At 50.7% G+C, this 21870-nt stretch overlaps 1 protein-coding gene across 1 annotated transcript; it reads left to right on the plus strand.

Annotated features, from left to right (window-relative positions):
- Positions 1 to 3146: 3146 nt before the first annotated feature.
- On the plus strand, positions 3147 to 17939 carry LOC306951748 (solute carrier family 22 member 4-like; the record flags this gene model as incomplete). The annotated part of the gene is made up of 10 exons (XM_079542276.1): positions 3147 to 3539; positions 7663 to 7766; positions 7962 to 8116; positions 10184 to 10355; positions 11704 to 11830; positions 13602 to 13702; positions 14631 to 14845; positions 15493 to 15675; positions 16847 to 16982; positions 17864 to 17939. 10 exons carry the CDS (start codon positions 3147 to 3149, stop codon positions 17937 to 17939), a joined length of 1662 nt encoding a protein of 553 aa, XP_079398402.1.
- Between the last annotated feature and the right edge of the window lie 3931 nt (positions 17940 to 21870).

Below are 21870 nucleotides of genomic sequence, written 5' to 3' on the forward strand. Positions count from 1 at the left end.
ACGAAAGATGCGGGGCGGTGCGTGGGGCGGGCGAGCAGCGTGGGGCGCAATGCGGCTCCGCTGCGTGCGGTGCCCCTCCCGCACCACCTAGTGATGGAAAGCGGAATGCAGCCGGGCTCGGGCAGAATAAGGGAAAGACCCGCTATGAGAATTAGCGGCGCTGGGAGATGGTTCTTGGTTTAAAACAGCATCATACAGCGGGGGGGCAGCAATCCGGCAAAGGGAGGAGCGGTTTTAAGCCGAAGCATTGCGTTGGAGTCGATGTGGCACCGGGTAGGATTGCTCAGTTCCTTGGTGAGGGGCCGAGAGGCGTTGGAAGAGCCCTCCCCGCTCCCGGAGGTGTGTTCTATGGACTTGCCCAGCCGGCACACGCTGCTGCGGGCAGGATCCCCGCTTCCAGCAGTTCCACGTGGTGCCTGCAAAGGTGCAACTCCTTGCAAATAACGGCAGGCACCTGCATGGAGGAGACCCCCGGAGCAGCCGTTCGGACTCAGCACACAGCCTGACCAAACGGTTTCTGCTTTGCCCTGCTGGTCTGCAAGCTCTCGTTTGATCTGGGAGCTGTGTGAACAACACGGAGTCACAAAACTCCACGTTCCCGTCTGTGCTTTTAATTCCCAGCTCTTGAGACACCTGAGAGCTGCTTTGGCAGTGCAGAATGGGGAGTGGGGCTGTCCTGGGTAGGAACTGCTCCAAGCAGAGCAGGAGCTCCCGGATGGTGACACACTGATAGCCACACTGCCATCACTGACAGCCACATCATCACACACGGTGGGGTTGATGTGAACACACAGCAGCTGCTCTGCTCCACGGCTGCTCACTTCCCTCTGACCCACCTTAGCTCCAGGCTGTGTTAGGAAATAGATTTGCTCAAGCAAAATATGGGAGAAAACCCAAAGGTGTTTTCATCTTGAAGGCATGAAATTTACAATGCATTGAGGATTCATCCGTAAACCGGATAAATGTGAGCACCTTCTATGTGTGAGCACTTACTTTTATATGCTAAATTTGAAGTCTAACCACAGGTGTTTATGAGCACTGCAAATTATTCCTCCAGGCAACTGCAGTTACTGCATAATTACTGTTGACTCAATAATGGCAATAAATAAGGATCTGAGAGTGCACTGAATCCTTATACCATTAAGGACTGGAGCTGCCCATCTGCAAGCCCTGAACCCCCCATAGCCCCACTCACTCTTATCACCAGGACCACCTTGGGCTGAACGGTGACTCAGGAGGGCATGAGCCATCCTTTGCAGTCCTTCTGCAGGCAAGAGGAGTCCCAATCTTTTGCTGCAAGACATCATCTCCCATCTCTAATCTTGGTTTGCAGCTCTCTGCCTGGCCTGGATCAATGCTGCCACCTGCTTCTCCTGCGCAGGCACTGCTGCAGAGCCCTCCTGGCAGTGCACTGCTCTTTTTGGAGCCTCCTCCACCTCTGATTGTCACTGCTGCCGAGATGCCACCTCAGCAAGGTTTGTTCTCCTGCATGTTGTTCCCAGGATGCTTCTTTAAAATAAAGACAGGAAAGCAGCACCCCAGCCAGGAGGGAGCAGGCAGTGCCCAAGTGGGGGGCTTGCTGCTTGCTGCAGCAATTTCAGTGGCTTCCTTGGGGTCAGCCCCTTGCTGAGCTCACAGCCTCACACCATGTGTGCAGCAGCAAGCAGCCCGTGCTCCCTGGGAGAACGCTGCAAACAGGAGCTGCGTCTTCCTGCTGCCTTCCTGCTGCCCACATCACAGCCCCACTTTCCCTCCTGGCTGATCGTGTTCCACATACGCCCAGAGCTGTGCCAGCATCGACAAGAAGACAGCCCCAAACCAGGGCTCACAGGCCTGCCCAGCACGGTGCATGGATGTTTTGGTGTCTCCCAAGGCAAACTCTGCAGCTCAGACAACATCACAAGCATCAGAAGAGCCTGGCACAGAGAGCGTTATGAAACGATTTGAGCTCTGAGCACATTTCACACACCGCCGTGTTTCTGAGTGTCCTGTGAGCTATTTCAGGAGATGATGACAGCGTAGCTCAGATTTCCTGCGCAGCCTTGCAGCTGTCTGCAGGTCCTACTGCAGCATCACGTGTTGCGCAGCAGCAGGCAGCAGATAGGATCTGGCACAGAGCGCTGCTCTCGGGCTGGAGCTGCTGCAGGAACCCTCGGAGCGGACACCGCTGAGCCTGTGTGTGATGTAGGGTGAGCACCGGGGAAATAAACATCGTGCTGCAGGGGATGGCAGCTCCTGGGGGGGGGGGGGTGAGTGCATGAGGTGTGTGAAGCTGTGGCTGACGGCGGCTGTTTCTCCATCGCTGCTGCACAGCAGGGCTCTGCTCACAGAGCTGATCCTCCTGCAGTTCAGGGGATGCTCCAGGCCAAGGCTCTGCTGCTGTCAGCCCTGCGCTGCCCATGGCTCCATCCTAACTGCACTCATCCCCCAGCTGGTAATGGAGAAGCCTGCTCCGAAAGTAATGCCTCCCATTTAATCACTTGGGCTCACAATAAAAGGAGGTGGATGTCGGCGGTAAGGCAGTAGGGGCTGAACACGTGCTGACATTCATCGATGCTCGCTGAATGTTTATGAGACCAAACAGTGGATGTTGGCACAGTGAAAGATAGACTGTGTGGGCAACTGTGTGTTGTGACTGTGTGTTTTCCCAGCAGCTGTGAAAAGGTGGGTCATCTCCCCCGGTGAAGATCTGTACGAGCCCAGCTGCAACTCTTGTTCATCCCTGCTAAAAACGCACATTTAATGGTGATGACTACGCTGAAAAATAGTATTTTGGAGCTGAGAATCTGCTCTATCAGTCTCTTTGTCGCTGTTGTAATTTCCACGGAAATAAACAGGCGGCATTACAGTCAGAGCGACCGACGTGTTTCTGCGTTGATCTCTGCCCAGTTGCTGTGGCACATGCCCGCTCCGCACCGCCGACCGCAAAGCTCCGCACCGCGTTCTGCCGGCTGTGACGGCAAGCAGCCGGGAAGCAGGAGGTGCTCAGAGCGCGGGGCTGCGGAGCCACGCTCTCAGAGCTCCCGCAGCGGCTCGGGGGGCGGTGGAGCGCATCCTCGAAGCTGGACGCACCGCCCCGCGGGGCCGAACCGGGGAGGAGCCGCTCCGCACGGGGCGCGCAGAGGCGCGGAGATTCACGCAGCACCATGCGGGACTACGAAGAGCTGACCGCCTTCCTGGGCGAGTGGGGCCGCTTCCAGCGCCTCGTCTTCTTCCTGCTCAGCGCCAGCATCATCCCCAACGGCTTCAACGGGATGTCGGCCGTGTTTCTGGCCGGTATCCCCGAGCACCGCTGCGCTGTGCCGCCCGGAGCCAACCTGAGCGACGAGTGGCGGAACGCCAGCATCCCGCTGGAGCTGCGCGGCGGAGTGACGGAGCCGAGCCGCTGCCGCCGCTACCGCCTGGACGCGCTCGTCAACCTGTCGGCGCTGGGGCTGCGGCCCGGCATCGACGTGCAGCTGGCGGAGCTGGAGCAGGAGCCGTGCCTGGACGGCTGGGAGTACAGCCGCGACGTGTACCGCTCCACCATCGTCACCGAGGTGCGCGGGTGCGGTGCGGTGCGCGCTGCCGGAGGCGCGGAGGCGCGGGGCGATCCCCGGGGTGGGGGAACAGAGGGACAGAGGGGGACAGAGGGACAGAGGGACACCACCTCCCGCAGGGCGAATTCCTGAGAGAATGCGTCGGATGCCTGATAGAAGGGCTGGGGCAGAGGTGATGCTCTGGGGGAGGTGAGCGGGAGCTCTGCAGCAGCCCGTGTTATCGCTGTGTGTTTTCATTTCGAGCGCCGGCGCGGTTTGTTTGGAGAGAGATTTTCTGTGGCAGAGAGGCTGAAAATAGAAGCGTGATGGTTTCTCCCTGCTGTTTCCTCCTGCTGTTTTCTCCCTGCTGGCACGCTGAGCGTCCTGGCTAATTCCCATTGATTCACCTCTTGGCACGAGGATGCTACCACTGCCAAGGGACACAGAGTGTGGGGCTTTGGTGACCGGGGGCTTTGTGGACAGTGGTCGGTCGGGGAGCTGGCTCTGAGGTGTGAGCCCTTGGCCAAGCTGCCCTATTCAACTGTAAGCCTGTACAATGGCATCACCATAAGCCTGTGCAATGGCAGGGACATGGGGACATCAGTGGTGACTGCCACAGGAGCGCTTCTGTGGTTTTGATTTAGATGGGCTCTCTGCCTCTGCTGGCGATGAGCTGTGATAGAGCACAGTGCGATGCCCCAAAAGCTGTGGGACTGCTGTGCTCTTTGGTGTTGTATCAGAGGGTGATGGCAATAACCGGCTCAGCTCACGCTGGTGTGTGGCAGCCGATGGCCCCAAGTGTCCCAGGATGGGCAGTGTCCCCAGCTAGGATGGCTCCAAGTGGCCCGGGAGGGAGCAGAGCATCCCACACAGACTGAGGCCACTGTAGCCTTGGGCTTGGGGTAGGCTTGTGCACAGCTGTGGAGATCGGGATCCTGTCCAGGTCGTGCTCAGCAACGCCACCATTAAACCTGCTGGTACCACAGGGTCACGTCCCATTCGTGCAGCCCATGGCTTGTGCTTGGGGTGTGGGCAGCAGTGGCTGGCACCGGCTGCAGCCCTGGTGACTCAGCAGGGCCATCTGCCACCAAAAACTGCTGCACGGCTGGGAAAGGTCCTGCCAGGAGCTGTGGGGTGAGCCAGGGGCATGGGGACACCGATGTGGGGGAGGGGAAAGTGGCAGCAAGACATAGGGAGGGGACAGCAACCCCCGATGTGCTCAGCCCCCAGTGCTCACTGTGGGGTTTGCCTTGGGGACCTGGGGCAGAACCAAGGAGCCAGAGCACACTCAGTTTCAGTGGCAACCAAGTGCTGGGTTCCCATCTGTAGACCAGATGGAGAAGGATTCTTGTTGTTCAGAACAGCATGAACATGTGGGAAAGATTTTGGGTTCGGTTTTGAAACAGGGAAAGCAGGCAGTGATGAAACCATGAAAAGGAGCAGTTTGGTTAAACTTGTGATGCTGATTTTTGTGCCCAGCATTTCTGTCCGTGTTCATAAAGACAAATCTGGACACATCATCAGGCAGGCTGCAAAACCATCCACAGCAGAGGAATAGAATTGGATGGCACAGGATGAAACACCGGAGGTTGTGTTCGATTCACTGAGTTGCATCAAATCCTGTTACTGCTGCTGGAATGGAGCAGGCTGGGGGATGCCAGCTCCATGCTGGGCTGTGTGGGGATGTGCAGATCCCCTGGGCACAGCATCCCAGGCTCAGTCACAGGGTTGATCTGAAAACAGATGACAGAGAAGGGAACGTGCTGGCGCAATAGCAAAGGGCCTTTCGGTGTGGTAACAGTGATCACAACCAACTCTTATTCCTGGTGGTGAAAGCTTGGAAGCTTACCTGAACTTTGTTCTGCAGTGCACTTGGCCAGGAACGTTACAGTATTACTTATTTGCTGGTTAATGGATAATTAATCCAGCAGAGGCCATTTGGACACCCCGGCTGTGCGTGGTGCAGCTCTGTGTCGCAGAGTGCAGCAACCCCCATCAGCAGCACCATTCTGCTGAGCAGCCCCAGGTGTGCTGGGGGGGCTGTGAGTTTGGCTGTGTGTGTGTGTGTTTTCTGTTTGTCAAATGCAGTGAGTGCCTTTAGACAGAAATCCCAGCCCACCACCAGCTGCTCCATGCTGCACATCGCATCCTGCAGATGTGAAAGGCTTTGACCCAATGTCAGCAACTCCTGCTGTCTGTGTAGCGTGTCATGGGACAGCTGGTGAGAGGCATTAGGCGCTGCAGAGCACGGGATCAGTGTGTCTTCAGCTGGTGCCTTTGGCTCTGTGTAGGCATTTTGGAAGTGCTGACCCTTCCTCAGCTCCCACCCAGCAGTGCAGAAGCAGGCACTGAGATGCTGCCCTTTTAGGACAAGAGATGATGGCTTCACGTCGCATCACAGCAGGTTCAGGTTGGATATTAGGGAAAATTTCTTCTCTGGAAGAGCCATCGGGTGCTGGCACAGCTGCCCAGGGAGTGGGGTATGGTGGGGTGGGTTGGGTTGGGCTTGGGGATCTGAGAGGTCTTTTCCAATCAATGATTCTGTGATTAACTAGTGACAAATATTAATCTCGGGGCTTCATTTCCAACTCATGGGCTGAGTCCATGAGCCCTGAGCTGTTGGGATGCCTCCTGGTGCTCCCAGAGCAGCATCCTGGTGTCCAATGCAAGCCTGAAGCCAGAGTGGGTCAGGGTCACTGGGGGCAGCTGCCACAGCTCCATCTATTTGCTGGCTGTCACATTTTCATGTCCTGAGTAATGGTCTGTGTTGGCTGCGCATTCTGGCACCGCACTGTTTGCTGACTGCAGAAAGCTGGGCGAGTCAGGACATGGCAACTTGGAAACCTTCTCCCTTGTTCGCTGTCCTTTTGGATTTTCTAGGAACCTTCTACACGAAATCTTACTTGGAAATCTCAGTGCTGGGAGATCACAGGAGGGCACAGCACAGTGGCACAGTGCTGGCCCAGGATTGAGGCCCATGGAACCCAAGCTTGTGCCGTGCAGGCGCAGCCCTCTTGCCTTTGTTCATTTTTTTTCTGAAGAAACTCTTGCTTTTCGTGTCCCGTTTCCTGAAGCTGAGTTTCGCTTTGTTTTTAATACAGGGTTTGATTTCCACCAGGTTTACAGAGATCTCCATTCCCTTTGACAAGATTCACAGATCCCAATGCACACTTTCCGAGAGCGACATCCCTACTCCAACATTTCAGGAAATGGAGATGATGATCCCTATGGGTCCCTTCCAGCTTGGGATATTCCATGACTGTATGATCCCTGCAAGTGTCAGAGCTCTGCTCAGCTACCTTTCCCCTCCATTTTATCAAGTGCAATTAAGATAATCACAGATGAGTGCCCAGTCCTGGCCTTTGCCTACTCAGCCCTCCCAGCAGGGACAAGATGCTTTCTTTTAGGTACTAATCAGATTGAAGGGGTTGAAGCACACCTCCTGGTTCCTCTCCAAAGGACGAATCCTGGCAGAGGCAATGTCCCTGCTCTTGATAGCAAAGCTAATTACTGAAATTACGCTGCACTTTGATCTGGGGCTGGCCCACCTACCTTCATGGTACGCTGGTCTCATCCGTTTGAAGTTCTGCAGCGCCCCATAGGTGTGCCCTGAGCAGGGCTGCTCCCTGGGATGTCAGCAAGCCCTGCTGCACTCATAGTGCTCTTCTGATTTTTTAAGCTCTGTGTGGGTGCTGGGTGGAAGTTTCCATCCTGGCTCCTGTCCCAAAGCTCGTCCCAGCTGCGAGGGTGAGCGATGAGCACCTGCGGGCTGCAGGGGGAAAGGGAGCGTGCAAAACCATCTGTGTGAGAAAATAGTTTGTTCTATGTACGCTCTCACATAGATTCTGTCGAACCCACAAGCCAGAGAACCTGAGGATGTGGTTAGTGAGCATGGTGGGGATGGGCAGGGGGTGGACTTGGTGATCTTCGAGGTCTTTTCCAACCACAGTGATTCTGTGATTCTATCAGGTCTGGATGCAGGCAGTCCCATGGGCATGGGCAGCTGCATGCTGACAGCAGAGATCTCAGTGTCCCAGCGCTGAGGATAGGGGAATTCATCCAAATTATATGGAAATGGGCACGTTCCTGGGAAGCAAGAGTTCCTCTGCGTGACAGAGGCTGAATGTGGGCCCTTCTCTTGCAGTGGAACCTGGTGTGTGAGGACGACTGGAAAGTGCCGCTGACCACATCCCTGTTCTTCGTGGGTGTCCTCATCGGCTCCTTCGTCTCGGGGCAGCTCTCAGACAGGTAATGCTGCCAGCACTGCTCAGAGCAGGGCAGAGTCCAGGATCAGCCCCAACTGGAGGCTGTAGGACCCATAAGGGAGCTTAGCACCCAGTTCTCCACATTTCAATCAAAACGTGCTGTAGCTTCTTTAGAAGTTCCACATTTCTCACCACAGCTAGATCCCCTCTTCCCAACCATGTCCTTGTCCTTCCCCAGGTTCGGCAGGAAAAGCATCCTCTTCTTGACCATGGCTGTGCAGACCGGCTTCAGCTTCCTGCAGATCTTCTCCAACAGCTGGGAGATGTTCACAGTGCTCTTCCTCATAGTGGGCATGGGACAGATCTCTAACTATGTGGTGGCCTTCATACTGGGTAGGAATTGATCTGCATTGGTTTAAGTGCTTGTTTAATGTATTATTTTTTTCTTCTTAATCTGCACTTCATTAAGGGCAGCACTAAATCCTTGTTGGTACAGTTACTAATTTAGGCCAATATGATTTTTTTTTTTTCCTCCCTTAAGGATGCCTTAAGGGATCTCTTCAAGTAATTAGTTAGAGCCTGTACTTTCTGTAGGCTTAGAGAAGAAGGTGGGTGCAGCAAACATCAACACAGCCACCCATTTCTGTCTGTTAAGGGAAGGAGTTGGGGGGAGGCTCAGGGCTGCTATCAGCAGGAACAGGGCTGGCAGCAGCAGCATTTGGGGCTCCTCCCTGCCCAGCCCCAGCAGCAGAGGGATCTGCACACCTCAGAGCAGAGCAGCACTGCCATGGACAGCACGTAGCATGCTTCTCCTGCAGCATTATGTCACAGCCAGCTGCTGTCACCTCCCTCCATCCTGAGGTCAGCTTTGTCCCTCATGCTACGTTATTTGGGACCATGAAGGGGTTGGTTGGGGCCAGTTTGAGGCCCCCAGCATCACCCTGCATCCATCACCTTGCATCCATTATGCTGCATCTGCCATGGGAATCTACTAGTACAGAGTTATGGGCTTTGGGCAATACAGGTGACCCTGATGGCCCTGGATAGCCACAAAATCCCTCTTTATTTTCCCCAGGGCAACCACGGGGCAGTGCTGTGGCTGTGGAGCTGCATTTTTGGGGTTCTGCTGCAGCTCCTGGCAGAGCTGTAGGGCTGTGCTCAAAATGTCTGTGTTCAGGTGCTGGGGCTGTAAAACAACACTGCTTTGTGAAGGCGTGCTGGTGTCAGCCCAGAATTGCCATTTCCTGGTCTGGAGAATGAGGGCAGGGGAGGAGCAGAAGGGAATTGTAGCTGGCAGTTGTCAGCTCCTATTGGCTTGGTAGTGATACAAACCCTCTATTTTTATGTAACGCTTATAAAAGAATCATGGTTTTGTTGGAAAGGATCTTACAGCCCCCTCAACTCCACCCCTGCCACGACTTGGCTGCTCCCCACCAGCTCGAGCTGCCTGGGACCCATCCTTGGCCTTGTCCACCTCCAGGGATGGTTTACAACGTCTCCAGTTCTCACTGCTAGGTGTTGCACTGGCCCCAGGCTGTGTCACACAGCTCTTGCTGGCTGCTGTCATGTGGCGATGCTGGTTGCAGCCACAGAGTGCTATCGGAGACCACTGTCCTCCTGTTTCATGCCCTGCAGCCACAGCGTGCTGCTGGCAGTGCAGCTTTGTTCCCAGAGATAAAGCAGCACTGGTTCCCACCCACAGACCAGTTTTCCTTCAGCAGCAAATTATTTGTTAACCCCAAGCTGGATGTGCCACAGGTGGGGGCACTGGGATGGGGGGCAGCTGGGATCCCAATCTGCCAGCTGGGAAACCCCAAACCCAAGGGCAGAAAGCCCTGGGAAGGGACTGAGCTCCCCAGCACTGAACAATGCAGAGCAAATAGCACCTGCAGCCTGCCCAGGGCTGGGCTTAACAGAGCTGTGGAACATATCTGTACGATACATATCCGTATTTCAGATATGAGGTTATCAAAGGTAATTTAGGTGCTCTCTGATCATTTTGTTTCCCAAGCAGAGGTCATTCACCTTCACACAAACCTCTGGCTGCTGCTGGGGGCATTGGCTGCCACTGGGGCTCAGTATTTCCCATCTGCTGGGAGCAAAGCACAGAGCCTTCCCATTTCATTTCCACACGGCTGCCTTTATTTCTGTTCCCAACTCATTTATGATGCTAAGAGGAGGACTTCATTAAAAGATACTGCCAGCTGTTTCTTTCTTAATTTGCGGCAGAGGAGGGCTTGGTGATCCAAATTGCTCTGAGCCCTCTGTGAGACCTGTCAGCTCTGATGGCAATAACACAGGAACTGCTCTCCTTGGCAGTGTCCACTGAAGTGTCACATAAGAGGAACTGCTCTTTTCTGCCGTTGTTCAGCTTATCTCTTTGTAAATGCACTAAAGTTTATAGTCGTGATCGACCAGAAAGAGTTAAAATGCTAATCCAACCTCCCTTGTTTTAAACAGGAACAGAAATTCTTGGCAAATCAGTTCGTATTATATTCTCTACGTTAGGAGTTTGCATATTTTTTGCAATTGGCTACATGTTGCTGCCCCTGTTTGCTTACTTCATCAGAGATTGGCGGATGCTGCTGCTGGCTCTCACCCTCCCCGGGCTGCTCTGCGTTCCGCTCTGGTGGTGAGTGTGGGTGTCCTGGGCGCCTCCTCCCCTTCTGGTGGATTTTCTTTTTCCCATGAGAAGGGATTTGCTTTGAGGTGGAGCTGGGGGGGAGGGGATGTTTTCTTTGTTGGCTGTTATTTCGGTTTTGTTTTTGGCCAGTTCTGGGCTCAGATAACCGTCTGCTGATCCTCATGCTGCCATGGGTTTTTTTTTTTCACCAGCTTCCAGAGCAGCTTGGAAATTTTCGACTTGCCTTATGCCTCCAGGCATTGCTAATCACCTCTCAGCTTACTCTGTGGAATTGCCCAGTGATCTGCTCTTAACTTTTCTTCCCTGCTTTTTCCTTTAAGTCATTCTTAATGAGGATTCAACTGCTGCTGGGCTGTGAGATCTCAGCAAAAGGCCAGCAGTTCGCTGTGCTATCTGGTCCAATTCTCCCCTGAGGGTTATTTTGCTCATTTAACTTGAAATGTCTCAGAGTCCTTTACCACAGTTGTGTATCCCTCTGTCCCAAACTGCTGCTCGATGGGGAGGTTGGTTTTGCATGCAAGCTTTCAGATTTCTGCTATGGGATTGGCACCGTGAGGCATGAGAAATATGTCCCTAAGGCAAGGCTTCAGAGTCCTGCTTTGCAATTTGGTGGGAATCTCTATCAAAGCATGCAGAAGATTGCTGCGGGTGCACTTTCGGTATGGAGTTAATGTGGTGGTGATAGAACTCACACGGCACTCAAAGCCAGGACATGGGTTAGCCCTCCAGGGAGCTGCTTGGTAAAGGAATTATAGAATAACGGAATGTCTTGGGTTGGAAAGGGAAGAGGGTTTAGTTAAGGAAGGATGAGGCCTTCTGTCCTGTGTTTGGTGTTAATTTGCTCTACGCGTGTCTGGAATTGATTGGGAACTGCAATCAGAGTCACGGCCACCGTCCTTTGCCTGGGAGAGCCTGCATCAGATCTGTGGTGGAATTGTCATGTTTTGTACATAGGATTCCTATGACACAGAGCTTTTTGATGCACCCTCTGCACATTTAAAGCATTCCCACACCGTGTGTTATTTCCTGAGAATAATTTTCTAAACCTTGGTAGCGCTGCCCCCATTCTTGATGTCTGTGCAGTAACTGTGCAGCTTGCTGGGGGGCAGCAATGAATGAAAGCAGCCCTCAAGAAGTGCCCACACTTCTGCTTCAGCACGAGGATACACATGTCCTTTGTGCCCCAGTCCTCCCCTGGTCCCAGTGGGGTGGGTTGCATTGCCCGCATGCTTCTCTGCTGACTGAGAGCATCACTCATACAGAGCATCCATGTGGTTTTCATAATGCCTTACTTCAGTGAAAAGCGTTGAGTCATTTATTCTGAAACTCATTGCAGGATCATTCCTGAGTCCCCTCGCTGGCTGATCTCCCAGGGAAGATATAAAGAGGCAGAAGTTATTATCCGAAAGGCTGCAAAAATAAACAACACCCCAGCCCCAGCCGTGCTTTTTGATGCCACAGAGGTATGTGTCACACATCCTATCGCTTCTGGCTTGTTGTAAACTGCCAGAGCAGAACTGGCTTTCAGCCGCAGCTCGCAGAGGCTGGCAGGGCTGCTGGCCTCAGGTAAGTGTTGGGGCAGCAGTGCGAGATGAGCAGCCATAGGGCTCACTTCCTGGCTTGCTTTGCTAGCAGCAAAACTTTTTTAGCAGAAGTTGGTTGTGGTTTTCAGGGCAAGGGTGACCCAGCTTCTGCTTCACCCTGGGGGCACCGAGGAGGCCTGAGGAGGACAAGTTTGACCCCATTCCAGCTTGGGGCACTGTCAGCTCTTTGTAGTTTAACTACAGCCCTTTGCTGGGCTGCACGTGAGCACTAAGTCCAGGTCCACGTGTGCAGGGTCTGTGCAGCCCCAGGGATGCTCCAGCTGCACAGGGCAGCAAGTGCTGGAGCTGCACTTAAAGCACGTGACTAAGGCGAAGTCACTGAATCACATGAAGTTCTTCTGTAGGCCTGTTTTTTTTCCTTGTATTTCATGTTTGTTGGTGAAAAGGAGAAAGCCGAGGAACTGCTTACAGCTGTGAAACGGCTGGGTTTCGTGCCTGCCTCCCTACAGGAGCTTTGTCCCACTCTGGAGCTCCTGAAGTCTCAAAAAGAATCCAGGCCAAGCTGATGGTGACCATGGGTCTGTGCTGAGTCTGAATTTCTGCATCTCACCAGCATTTGCAGTGTGTCTCCTGACGTCTCCTGGTACAGCAATAGCAAAGCACTACACACCCTTTGCGATACTTGGAGCAAAATGCTGCACGCTGCCCCTGTAGTTGGCAGCACCAATTTATTGTGCTTAAATTTTGGCTGAGCTGCTGATGAGCTCTTTTCCAAACATCTGTGGTGCTGTAAATTCAAGTGCAAGTTCCATCTATGGGAAGCTATGGGCACCGTGGAAGCGTTATCCTTCTCAGTTGTCCTTCATCCTGGATGTGACCTTTCAGGCTCTGTCAGCTGAGTACAGATCATCACTCTGTGCATTTCTGGCACCAAGCAGCAGCTCAACTGTGCTCATTTTGTGGGAACCTCGCATCCCAAGAGCCTGTCCACAGCAGCCTGAGGGTGACGGCTGCACCTGAATCTTCCCGCTGAAGTATTGTTCAAATGCTGCTGTAAAGATATTCCTCAGAAACTGTCATTCCTTCTTAGGAAAGGGAAATCTCTTTTCCCCCCACAGGAGGGTCAGGGCTTCATTACAGGAGGTTCATCTTCGCTCTGGGGCTGGGAGGAAGCCTGGCTGCCAGCACTGACCTCTGCTTGGGCTGCTCCGTGCCCCAGCAGGGTGCTGACTGGCTCACCTCGGCCCCTGCACTGAGACCCAGCATCAGTCTCCATCCCCCGCTGGCAGCAGGCAGCTGAACTGGTGCTGTGCATTTATCTCCCACCCTTTTGAATGATGAGCAGAAGAGAGCCGAGTGCACGAGCGCATACGCACAGAAAAACGCCTTCACTCATGAGGTTGCTCCTGGAAGGACTGTGTTAGATCCTTGAGGAAGTATTGATGTGCCTTTCTGGCCATCTGATTTGTGTGCACAATGCAGCTGTACCAAATGCTGCCTTTTTTGACCCAAAAACTCAAGCCACCACGGAGTGCTGCTGGTGCAGGCGCCAGCTCCGCTAAGGACTTGGGCTGACCCATTATCCCAGTGCAGTCGTAACTTCCTACTGCCCGAGCTGTTGGTTTGCAAAGGTTGTTGTGCTCTGAGGTGTGTGGGAATTTTTTTGGTTTTGTTTTCCTTTTTCCTTCAGATGCAGGATTCGAAGCCTCAGCAGCAGCAGAAGGCTATCCTTCTGGACCTATTTCGAACCCGAAACATTGCAACTATTACTATTATGTCATTACTTTTGTGGTAAGGAAATGTGTATTCCTAAAGTACCCAGGCAATAGAACAATCTCTGATTTGAGGGCACGTGTCACAGGTTTAGATAATGAGTTTCAGCCTTGGTGCCTGCCCACACACAGCCCTTGGCTGGTGCATGTCCCTCAGTAGCCTCTGCACCTGTGCTGCCTTAGCACACAAGTGTGGAGGTGTAGCCTCGAGTCAGTGTAAAACAGCAAGGAAATCGTATGTAACAACCTGTGTACGTAATTTTTTTTAAGCTCCCATCTCTGTAGGCTCTGTTTGAAGAGAAATGTCTCATAGCAGAGGCAGCATCTCAGTAGCGTAACAAGCACAAAATCAAGGCCAGTGCTTGTGTTGTTCCTATCTGTGAGGTCCTGGTCCCTGCCTGGGCAGCCACGAGGAGTGAGGACCGAGCAGTGCATTGCAGGCAAACTGTGGCCCCTTTCTGTATCTATTTCCCCACAGGAGGGACCTGGCCAGCACACTCAGGATGCTGTAGGGGGGCAGGTCTGAAACCTGAACATCCAGCTCTGCTATGAAGGTTAAAGTCAGATGTATGCAGACTGCTGAGGGTGGGAGAGCCCATCAGTGGAGCATGCCACAGTTGGCATGCGAGGCTTCTTAGTCTTGTGGTTGTCGTTGTTAATGAGCCCACTGCAGGGAAAAGCCTTTGTGAGCGACTTCCACAAAGGCTCACGCTTGGTGTAGAAGGCAGAGGAAGGACAGAGAAATCCGAGGTCTGCAAGCTGCTGTGGATGTGGTCACTGGAAGGGATGGCAGAGTTAGAAAGATGGGCTGCCACTGAGATGGCTGAGCCATGGTGTCCATGGTGATGCTTTGCGACATCTGATTTTTGTAGCAACCTCTGAGGCAACACCGGAGGTGTTCAGAGCGCAGCGTTTCGGGGATCATTTGGTATTATTGCTTTTCTCAGGTTTTTCACCTCCGTCGGTTACTTTGGCCTTTCCCTCAGCACTCCAAACCTGCATGGCGATGCCTACATCAACTGCTTCCTTTCAGCAGTCATTGAAGTCCCAGCATACATCATTGCCTGGCTGCTCCTGCGCTCCCTGCCTCGCCGCTACTCCATATCCAGCACCTTGGTTTTGGGAGGAGGTGTTGTCCTCTTCATTAAGCTGGTTCCTACAGGTACGAGATCCAATGCACCCATTAAATAAAACCTTGTCGTGTTTTATGCTTCTGTCTCGTGGTTCTGTGAAATGAATGGAAACTCTGATCAAACTTGGGATCTGAGGTCGAATTTGTGCCGATTGCTAGCAGTGATTCTTTTTCCAGTGCACACATATATGCTCAGTCACACGCTGCTCTCAATTGTTGTGTCAGATTTCTGAGCTTTTTATAGGCCAGGGGAACCAGCCAAAAGTGTACTGTGATTTATTTGCTTATGCACAGAGGCTGAAACCATCCTGCAAGCCTCCCAGACTTCACTGTGTGCAAACCTCCACTGAATTTTGCAAAACAGGGATGGATTTACACTTGTGCTTTGTTACTGTGTAATATGGAATTTTGTTCTGTTTCAAGAATGCCTTTTCACTGGGAGAAAAGCAAAAACTGAAAAGTACACAACAAGCTGTGCCTTCTGCAGTGCGCTCAGCAGGGAAGCTGCAGCCAAGTGGGACCAATAGGCTGCAAAATTAGCAAGAAAATAAAACAAAAAATCCCACACAACTCCTATGGGAAAACAAAACAAATAGGGTCCTTGGGAGGTAAAAGAAATACAAGGACTGAGCAAAGAGTGTTGTTTAATCATCTTGATTTTTATCTTTCTCCTCCAGATCTCAATGTCCTATCCGTTTGCTTGGTGATGCTTGGAAAGTTTGGCATCACAGCTGCATTTTCAATGCTTTATGTCTACAATGTGGAGCTGTACCCAACGCTGGTCAGAAACATGGCAGTCGGGGCTACGTCCACAGCTTCCAGGCTGGGCAGCATCATTGCTCCCTACTTTGTTTACCTGGGTGAGATATCCTGCACTGTATCTTGAGTTGTATAATTGCCTGTAAAATTACCTGAGCTTCTGAGATGTAGGTTCAGCTCTTAGCCCCCTCCATTTGCTGTCTTCTAAGTCCATTCTCTCACACTGGGTCTGAGTTCTATATTCTGCACTAAGCCAGGCACCTTGACATTCATTTTGCTTTTTTTCTTACTGTTTACATTTTGATCTATGAGCAGAAGTATTCATTTCCCAAAGAGTTTGGTTTTTTTGTGACATTCTTTAACATCCCATTCTGATGCACAAAGACTTGTGCTGCACAAAGGCTGTGCAATGCAAATGGGAAATAAGAGACAGAATGGCTGTGATGCTCCTTGGGGTCTTCAGTCTCTGCTGCATCCTAAGTAGCAGTAACAGATACAGACAGGAATAAGCTTTTATTGTTACATTTTTCTTGCGGGTTCCCATTGGCTCAATCTTTAAAAAGTCTTGTTGCAGCCATCAGAATAATTTTCTAAATGTTAGGAGGTTTTAGGAGGAACTGGTGAGCTGCTGAAATTTGCTACAGCTCAGTCAGGCCCTTGCAGTTTGTCCAGCTCATGAGCACTGAGGAATCAAATCACAAACTTTGGCTCCAAATGTGAAATACCCAGAGGTCTTCATTTTAATCCTAGCTTATTCCTCACACTGGAAATCATGCTGCTATATCCCAACTACAAAATAAAGCTGCCAAGTTCAGTTTGGTCCTTTCTCTGCCTTGCTTTAATTCTTAGCTAATCCCTTTACTGAAAGACCTCTGAAGTTCTGTGTTGCTGTGATGAAAGTCCTGTGCTCTGAATGCTGGTGCACTAACTGCAGGCTGCTGGCAGGGGCCGCTGCTTTCATGCTCTAAATCAGAAACTGAGCAGACCAGTGTCAGAGCCTCCTGTCTGCCCCTGCAGTGATGCTTCATAGAATCATGGAATTGTTGGAGTTGGAAGGAACCCTTAAAGCTCATCTAGTCCAACTTTGCTTCCAAAGAGGAAAGTATGTAAGAGTTCCCCCCCACTATTGGTCTGTTAGTCTGAATTTGGTCTCTTCGCTGCATTATTCCAAATGAAGTCTGCATTGCAGTGACGTCTGAAATGTGAACTTCATGCGTGGGTTCGTTGAAGGTGGCCCTGTAATTGATCTTCTCCTGTCCTGTGTTCTGCCAGGTGCCTATGACAGATACCTACCATATATCCTCATGGGAAGCCTGACTGTGCTGATAGGGATCCTCACCCTGTTTCTTCCTGAGAGCTATGGCAGTGCTCTGCCTGAGAGCTTTGAACAAATGCTGAAGGTGAAATGGTAAGTCGGCCTTCATTCATCCCATCTTCCACAAGAATTCAGGGCTTCTTTGTACAAAATCTCTTTTTACAATGAGAAAATATTTCATCGCATCTATTGCAAAACATCAAAGCTTTCAGAGTGCCCTTTAGATCTGTTGCTGTTAATTCTACAGACAGCTCTGAACCTGAGCACTGGTGTGCTTGAAGGCGAGCATTGCAAATAAATGCTGACCCCCACCAGGTGCTGTTTTGGGTACCCTAAGCAAATGTGCCCACTGAAATCTGTGTCATACATCACAGTGCTGATGCAGTGCAGACAGTGCTTGCTAGCCACTGCTGTGGATGGGAAATCAGTGCAGAAGGAAACTGAATTAATTCAAGTGCAGCTGCATAGACACCATACACCACTCAGCCTTGTGAGGGAGAGTGAACAGAATTTGCCTTTCTAGGGCAAAAAGCCAACCAAACAAAAAAAGCACATGGAATTGCCTGTAGCTAATGCCTGGTTGGTAAAGGAGCTGCCATTGTGCTTTCAGGGTAAGAAGATTTCTCAGGCCAAGTTCCTTGATAAGAGCACGCTGCTCTTTTTTGCAGCTAGGGACTTCTCATATACCTGACGTTGCTTTTAGCTCTGCAGTTGATGTCCAGATTCCCTTTGCAGACATCCTGCATAAACAGAATGAAGTAACTGAATTACGGTCAGTGAATCACGCTGAAGCTCAGAATGTTGTTTCCTTCTCCCATCTGGAAGGGCATCCTCCAGAGAAGGCCTGTTTTTTTTCCAGTGTTTGTATCAGTAGTGTAACATGGTTATTTTAGCAGTGCTAATTTGGAGGGCTCGGTGTCTGCTCTCACTCTGTAAAATGTTCTCTGCCTTCTCAGTCTTTTACTTGCTTTCAGTTTCAGGAATGGGCAACAAACCACTGGCGTTAGGAATTCAAAGGAGAGTCCTAAAACTCTCACGACACCGTTTTGAAGAAGGATGCACACACTCAGAGGGGCTGGAAGAACAAGACTTCAAAATGCATTTTCTGCCACAGGAAAATGAACAAAAACCCAACAGCCAATGCTATGGCACTGTAGTTATTGTCCCTTGTGCTACTGTACCCATGTACCTAATTTCTGAACAGATGCTGTCTGCTCCCATAGGGCTCTTAGTTTGTAATTCAGTGTTCTGATTCCTGGAGTGTGTCAGCAGGTCCAGCTCCTGTTGAGAAACAAGGGTCTGCATGTGCTAAACTTGAGGAGTATTAATACAGTGCACTCAGACAAGTACTCCATGAAAGCTGTTAAGAGAAAAGGAAGAAGGCAGCAGCGGTGATGGTGGTGGTTTTCTCACGCTGTGCATACTGACTGGAGGAAGGGAAGCTGGGTGTGCCTTTGAACGTCTCACACATCTCTGAAGGAAAGATCCCAGCCTCATTTGAAATCTGTAACCAAGGCCTGGTACAACCTGGGATCCACTTCTGATCCACGTGTCCCTATAGAAGCTGATGCTTTTTCATCAGGCCTGAGCCTGCTGAAGCCGCTGGGCTTCGCCAGTGTTGAGGTGTAAGGACTGAGCAGGGCTCTAGCTTGCTGATTCCTTCAGATGGGCCATGCCCACCTTCAAAAGAAACAGGTTTTATCGACTAAGTGGTCCTGTTCAAACATGCTCTGCATTTTCAGCTTTTGTGTTTCTCGTAGTACGCTGACATCAGCAACTTCTGTATCTTTTTGTGGTTCTTTTTCAAAGCATTTCATTTCTCCTCTGAATATATGCTACATTATGCTGTACCTTCAGAGAAAACTCAACTCATTTTTGCAAGCCTTTACAGAAACCTTTGTGCCATTTACAAATTTAAAGGAGGTTTGATGCTTGCAAAAATCAGATGTTCTGTGCAAGAGATTGTAATGTGCAGCTATTAAGAACTGAAAAGGGCTCACTGGGGACCATACTTTTTTTTTATTTTCTTTTTTCTTTTTTTATCCAAAGCAAAAATAGTGCTGACAAAGCCAGTATTTTGTTTTTCAAGACCTATAGCTTATGTGTGTGGTTTCTTTTTAAAGTTCAGCAAAGCCAGATGAGACGAAATGTTGAATGTAGTAGAGCTTAGATTTGTGCTACTACTGTTTTACAAGCACTGCATAGTTTGAGAAAAAGTTTAATGCCTTTTACTGCTCTATTTAATGGTTGTGTTTGGACTTCTTGGCCTCATGAAGTCTCTCAGGCTGGGTAGGCAGATTTTTATCTTCTATGAAAACCATTTAGTGGTGATTCACACTCCCTTAAGGCCAACAAAAGCACGTGGTCTCCTCTCTTAATGTGAGAGTTCATGGCAATTTGTCTCATGTTGGCGTTTTGCAGCAAGTGAGGATCTCCCTGTAAGTTCAAGCACAACTGTAAAGGTTTGTAACATTTAAATGCAAGGAACTCGTGCAATCATCTCAAGCTGCTCTTTGGGACATAGCAATACTACTTCCTTTAATATTAATTCTCTGCGGTCATGCTTTTTGCCATAAAAGTCATGTGCCATAAGGCTAACCCACGTCCTCATCCCTTCTCAAACTGGAATTTCCTCAATGACAGCAGTATTTAATTCTTCATTTTACTTGTTGCAAAGTTGATCTATCCAATAACTGTTTCAGCATAACTAGATTTCTGAACAAAACCTTCCTGTTGGCGTAGGACAGGTTTGAGGACTTGGATAAATATAGGTGGCCTGTATTTTTATGAAGATTTTTATATTAAGTTCATACTTATTTTATGTGATTGTAGGCTTAAGTATTTCTGAAAGGTAAATATTTTTATATTCTTGAACTTTTTAGTATCTTAAAACTAGGTTCCATTTTTTAAATAAGGAAGGGGGGTTGTGGTTTTTTTAAATGCTTTGTTTTAATTGGTCTTATTTTTCTTGCTTTTACCATTGATCAAAAGCTAGTGTCATATTTTAAGTACTTTTAATAGCAAATTAAAAAAAAAAAAAAAGCAAGAGTGGAATGCATTATTGACAAGAATGTGATGTTGTTATATGGACTCAGTGTGTGTGAGCACAGTCAGAATGAGAAAATGAGATTGCTTCAGCTGATGAAGCACTTGTGAGGAGGATTTCTGTCCTCTGACCATAGCTTTCCCAGGCCAGAACAGGGATTTCTGAAGGAACTCAAAGAGCAGCAGCCTGCTGAAGAATCATAGAGGGATGAATCTGGAGGGCAGGAGTGCCAGATTCTGGCAAGTTACTGAATTTTTAACTGTAAAGCTGAAGAAAACAGAATCGGCTTAGTAGCCGTTGACAGAAAATAAACGTATTTCTGATGAGGAACCCAAGACTTTCACTGCAGTCTTCAGTGAGCTGTGTGTGTCAGATGCTCGGTGGGCTCACTGTGGGACCTGTGTGCTCACCTCAGCTGGGAGATGCACACACAGCTCTGACCAAAGGATGGGAGGGAAGCACAACTGGATGCTCCCACCGATCGCACTGGGCCTCAGCTCTCTCCTCTGTCACATTTACCTGGGTCTCTCTGTGTAACCTCTTATCGTCGGTAAGATCTGACACTGGTTTGTTGGATACCTTAAAGAACACATAAACACACAGTTGTTGTCACCTGGGAACTCCTGTCTTTATTGGAATAAAACATACACTAGCATTGTGTAACCTACTTTCTGTGTGTTTTGTAGTTGAAGAATAAAGTCTCCTAAATTTAACACTTTATTTATAAAGATGTTTAAATAAGTAATTAGAAATGAACTTAGTGTGCGTAAGTTATGAAAATAAAAACTCAAACTCTTCCAGCAAGAAGCTGCTCTTCCCAGTTCCCTGAGAGCAACCTGGACTTGACCGTAGCAGCATTTCAGCCTTGCACCATCATCAGGCATTGACCATGACGCTGTTTTGGCCTTGCACCATGCACCTGGCTCTGACCATGGCAACATTTGGGCTTTGCACCTCAGACCTGGCCTTGGCAATGGTGATATTTTGGATTAGCACTGTGAACCTGGCCTTGACTATGGTGTCATTTTGGCTTGCTGGAAAGAAGCAATCCCAGCTGTCAGGCCATTGCCCAGAGGCAAACTTGAGGCCTCCCTCCATTGCCTGCTGCCTGCAGCAAACCAGGGACTCATCCCTCGCTCATCCCTTGCTGCCAGCCTTAGGCTGAGCAGAGCAGGAGCCAGAATCCTGGAACTGCAGAGGTTGGAATGGACCTCTGGAGATCGTTTAGTCCCAACTCCCTGCTAAAACAGGCTCCCTGCAGCAGCTGCACAGGAAAGCATCCAGGCGTGTTTGGATACATCCAGAGGAGGAGATGTCCCCACCTCTCTGAGTGCTTTGTGCCAGGGCTGTGCCACCCTCAAAATTCTTTCTCATGTTCAGATGGAACTTTCAATCACTGCTCTTCTGCATCCCTGCAGCTCTAAGTTTGTATGTTGAATTAATCCTCAGCAATCTACCCAGATAGCAGTTATCATCTGACTGTTCGGTCCATGATGGTAACCAGCGGGGATCTCCCCGTCCTTTTCGACCATCGAGCCCTTTTCCACCCTATTTTCTCCCTCTACTCCCTCGGGAGTGGGGAGTGAGCTGTGCTGCAGTTGAGCTGCGTGTGGGGGCAGAAGCAGCACGGGAACGCAGCTGTGTACCATTCAGTAGGTGTACCTGCAGCTCTCCATCTATTGTCACAGCGCTTAGGACTGGAATCACGTAGGCGGCAGCGCGGTCCCATCCCGGATCCCCTCCTGGCTCAGCCCAGCCCGCTCCGGGCGGATCCCCGGCCGAGCCCCCGCCGCGCCTCCGTGCCGGGCGCGGTGCATGCCGGGAGCTGCCGGCCGGGCCGCGCCGCGCCGGGTTGAGCAGGGCCGGGCCGGGTACCAGCGCCCGGCCCCACCTGAGAGCCCTCCGCCTGCTAACCCCACCCCCGGCCGCTCCCCC

The sequence above is a fragment of the Tetrao urogallus genome (assembly GCF_951394365.1).
Source record: "Tetrao urogallus genome assembly, chromosome: 14".
Lineage (NCBI taxonomy): Eukaryota > Metazoa > Chordata > Aves > Galliformes > Phasianidae > Tetrao > Tetrao urogallus.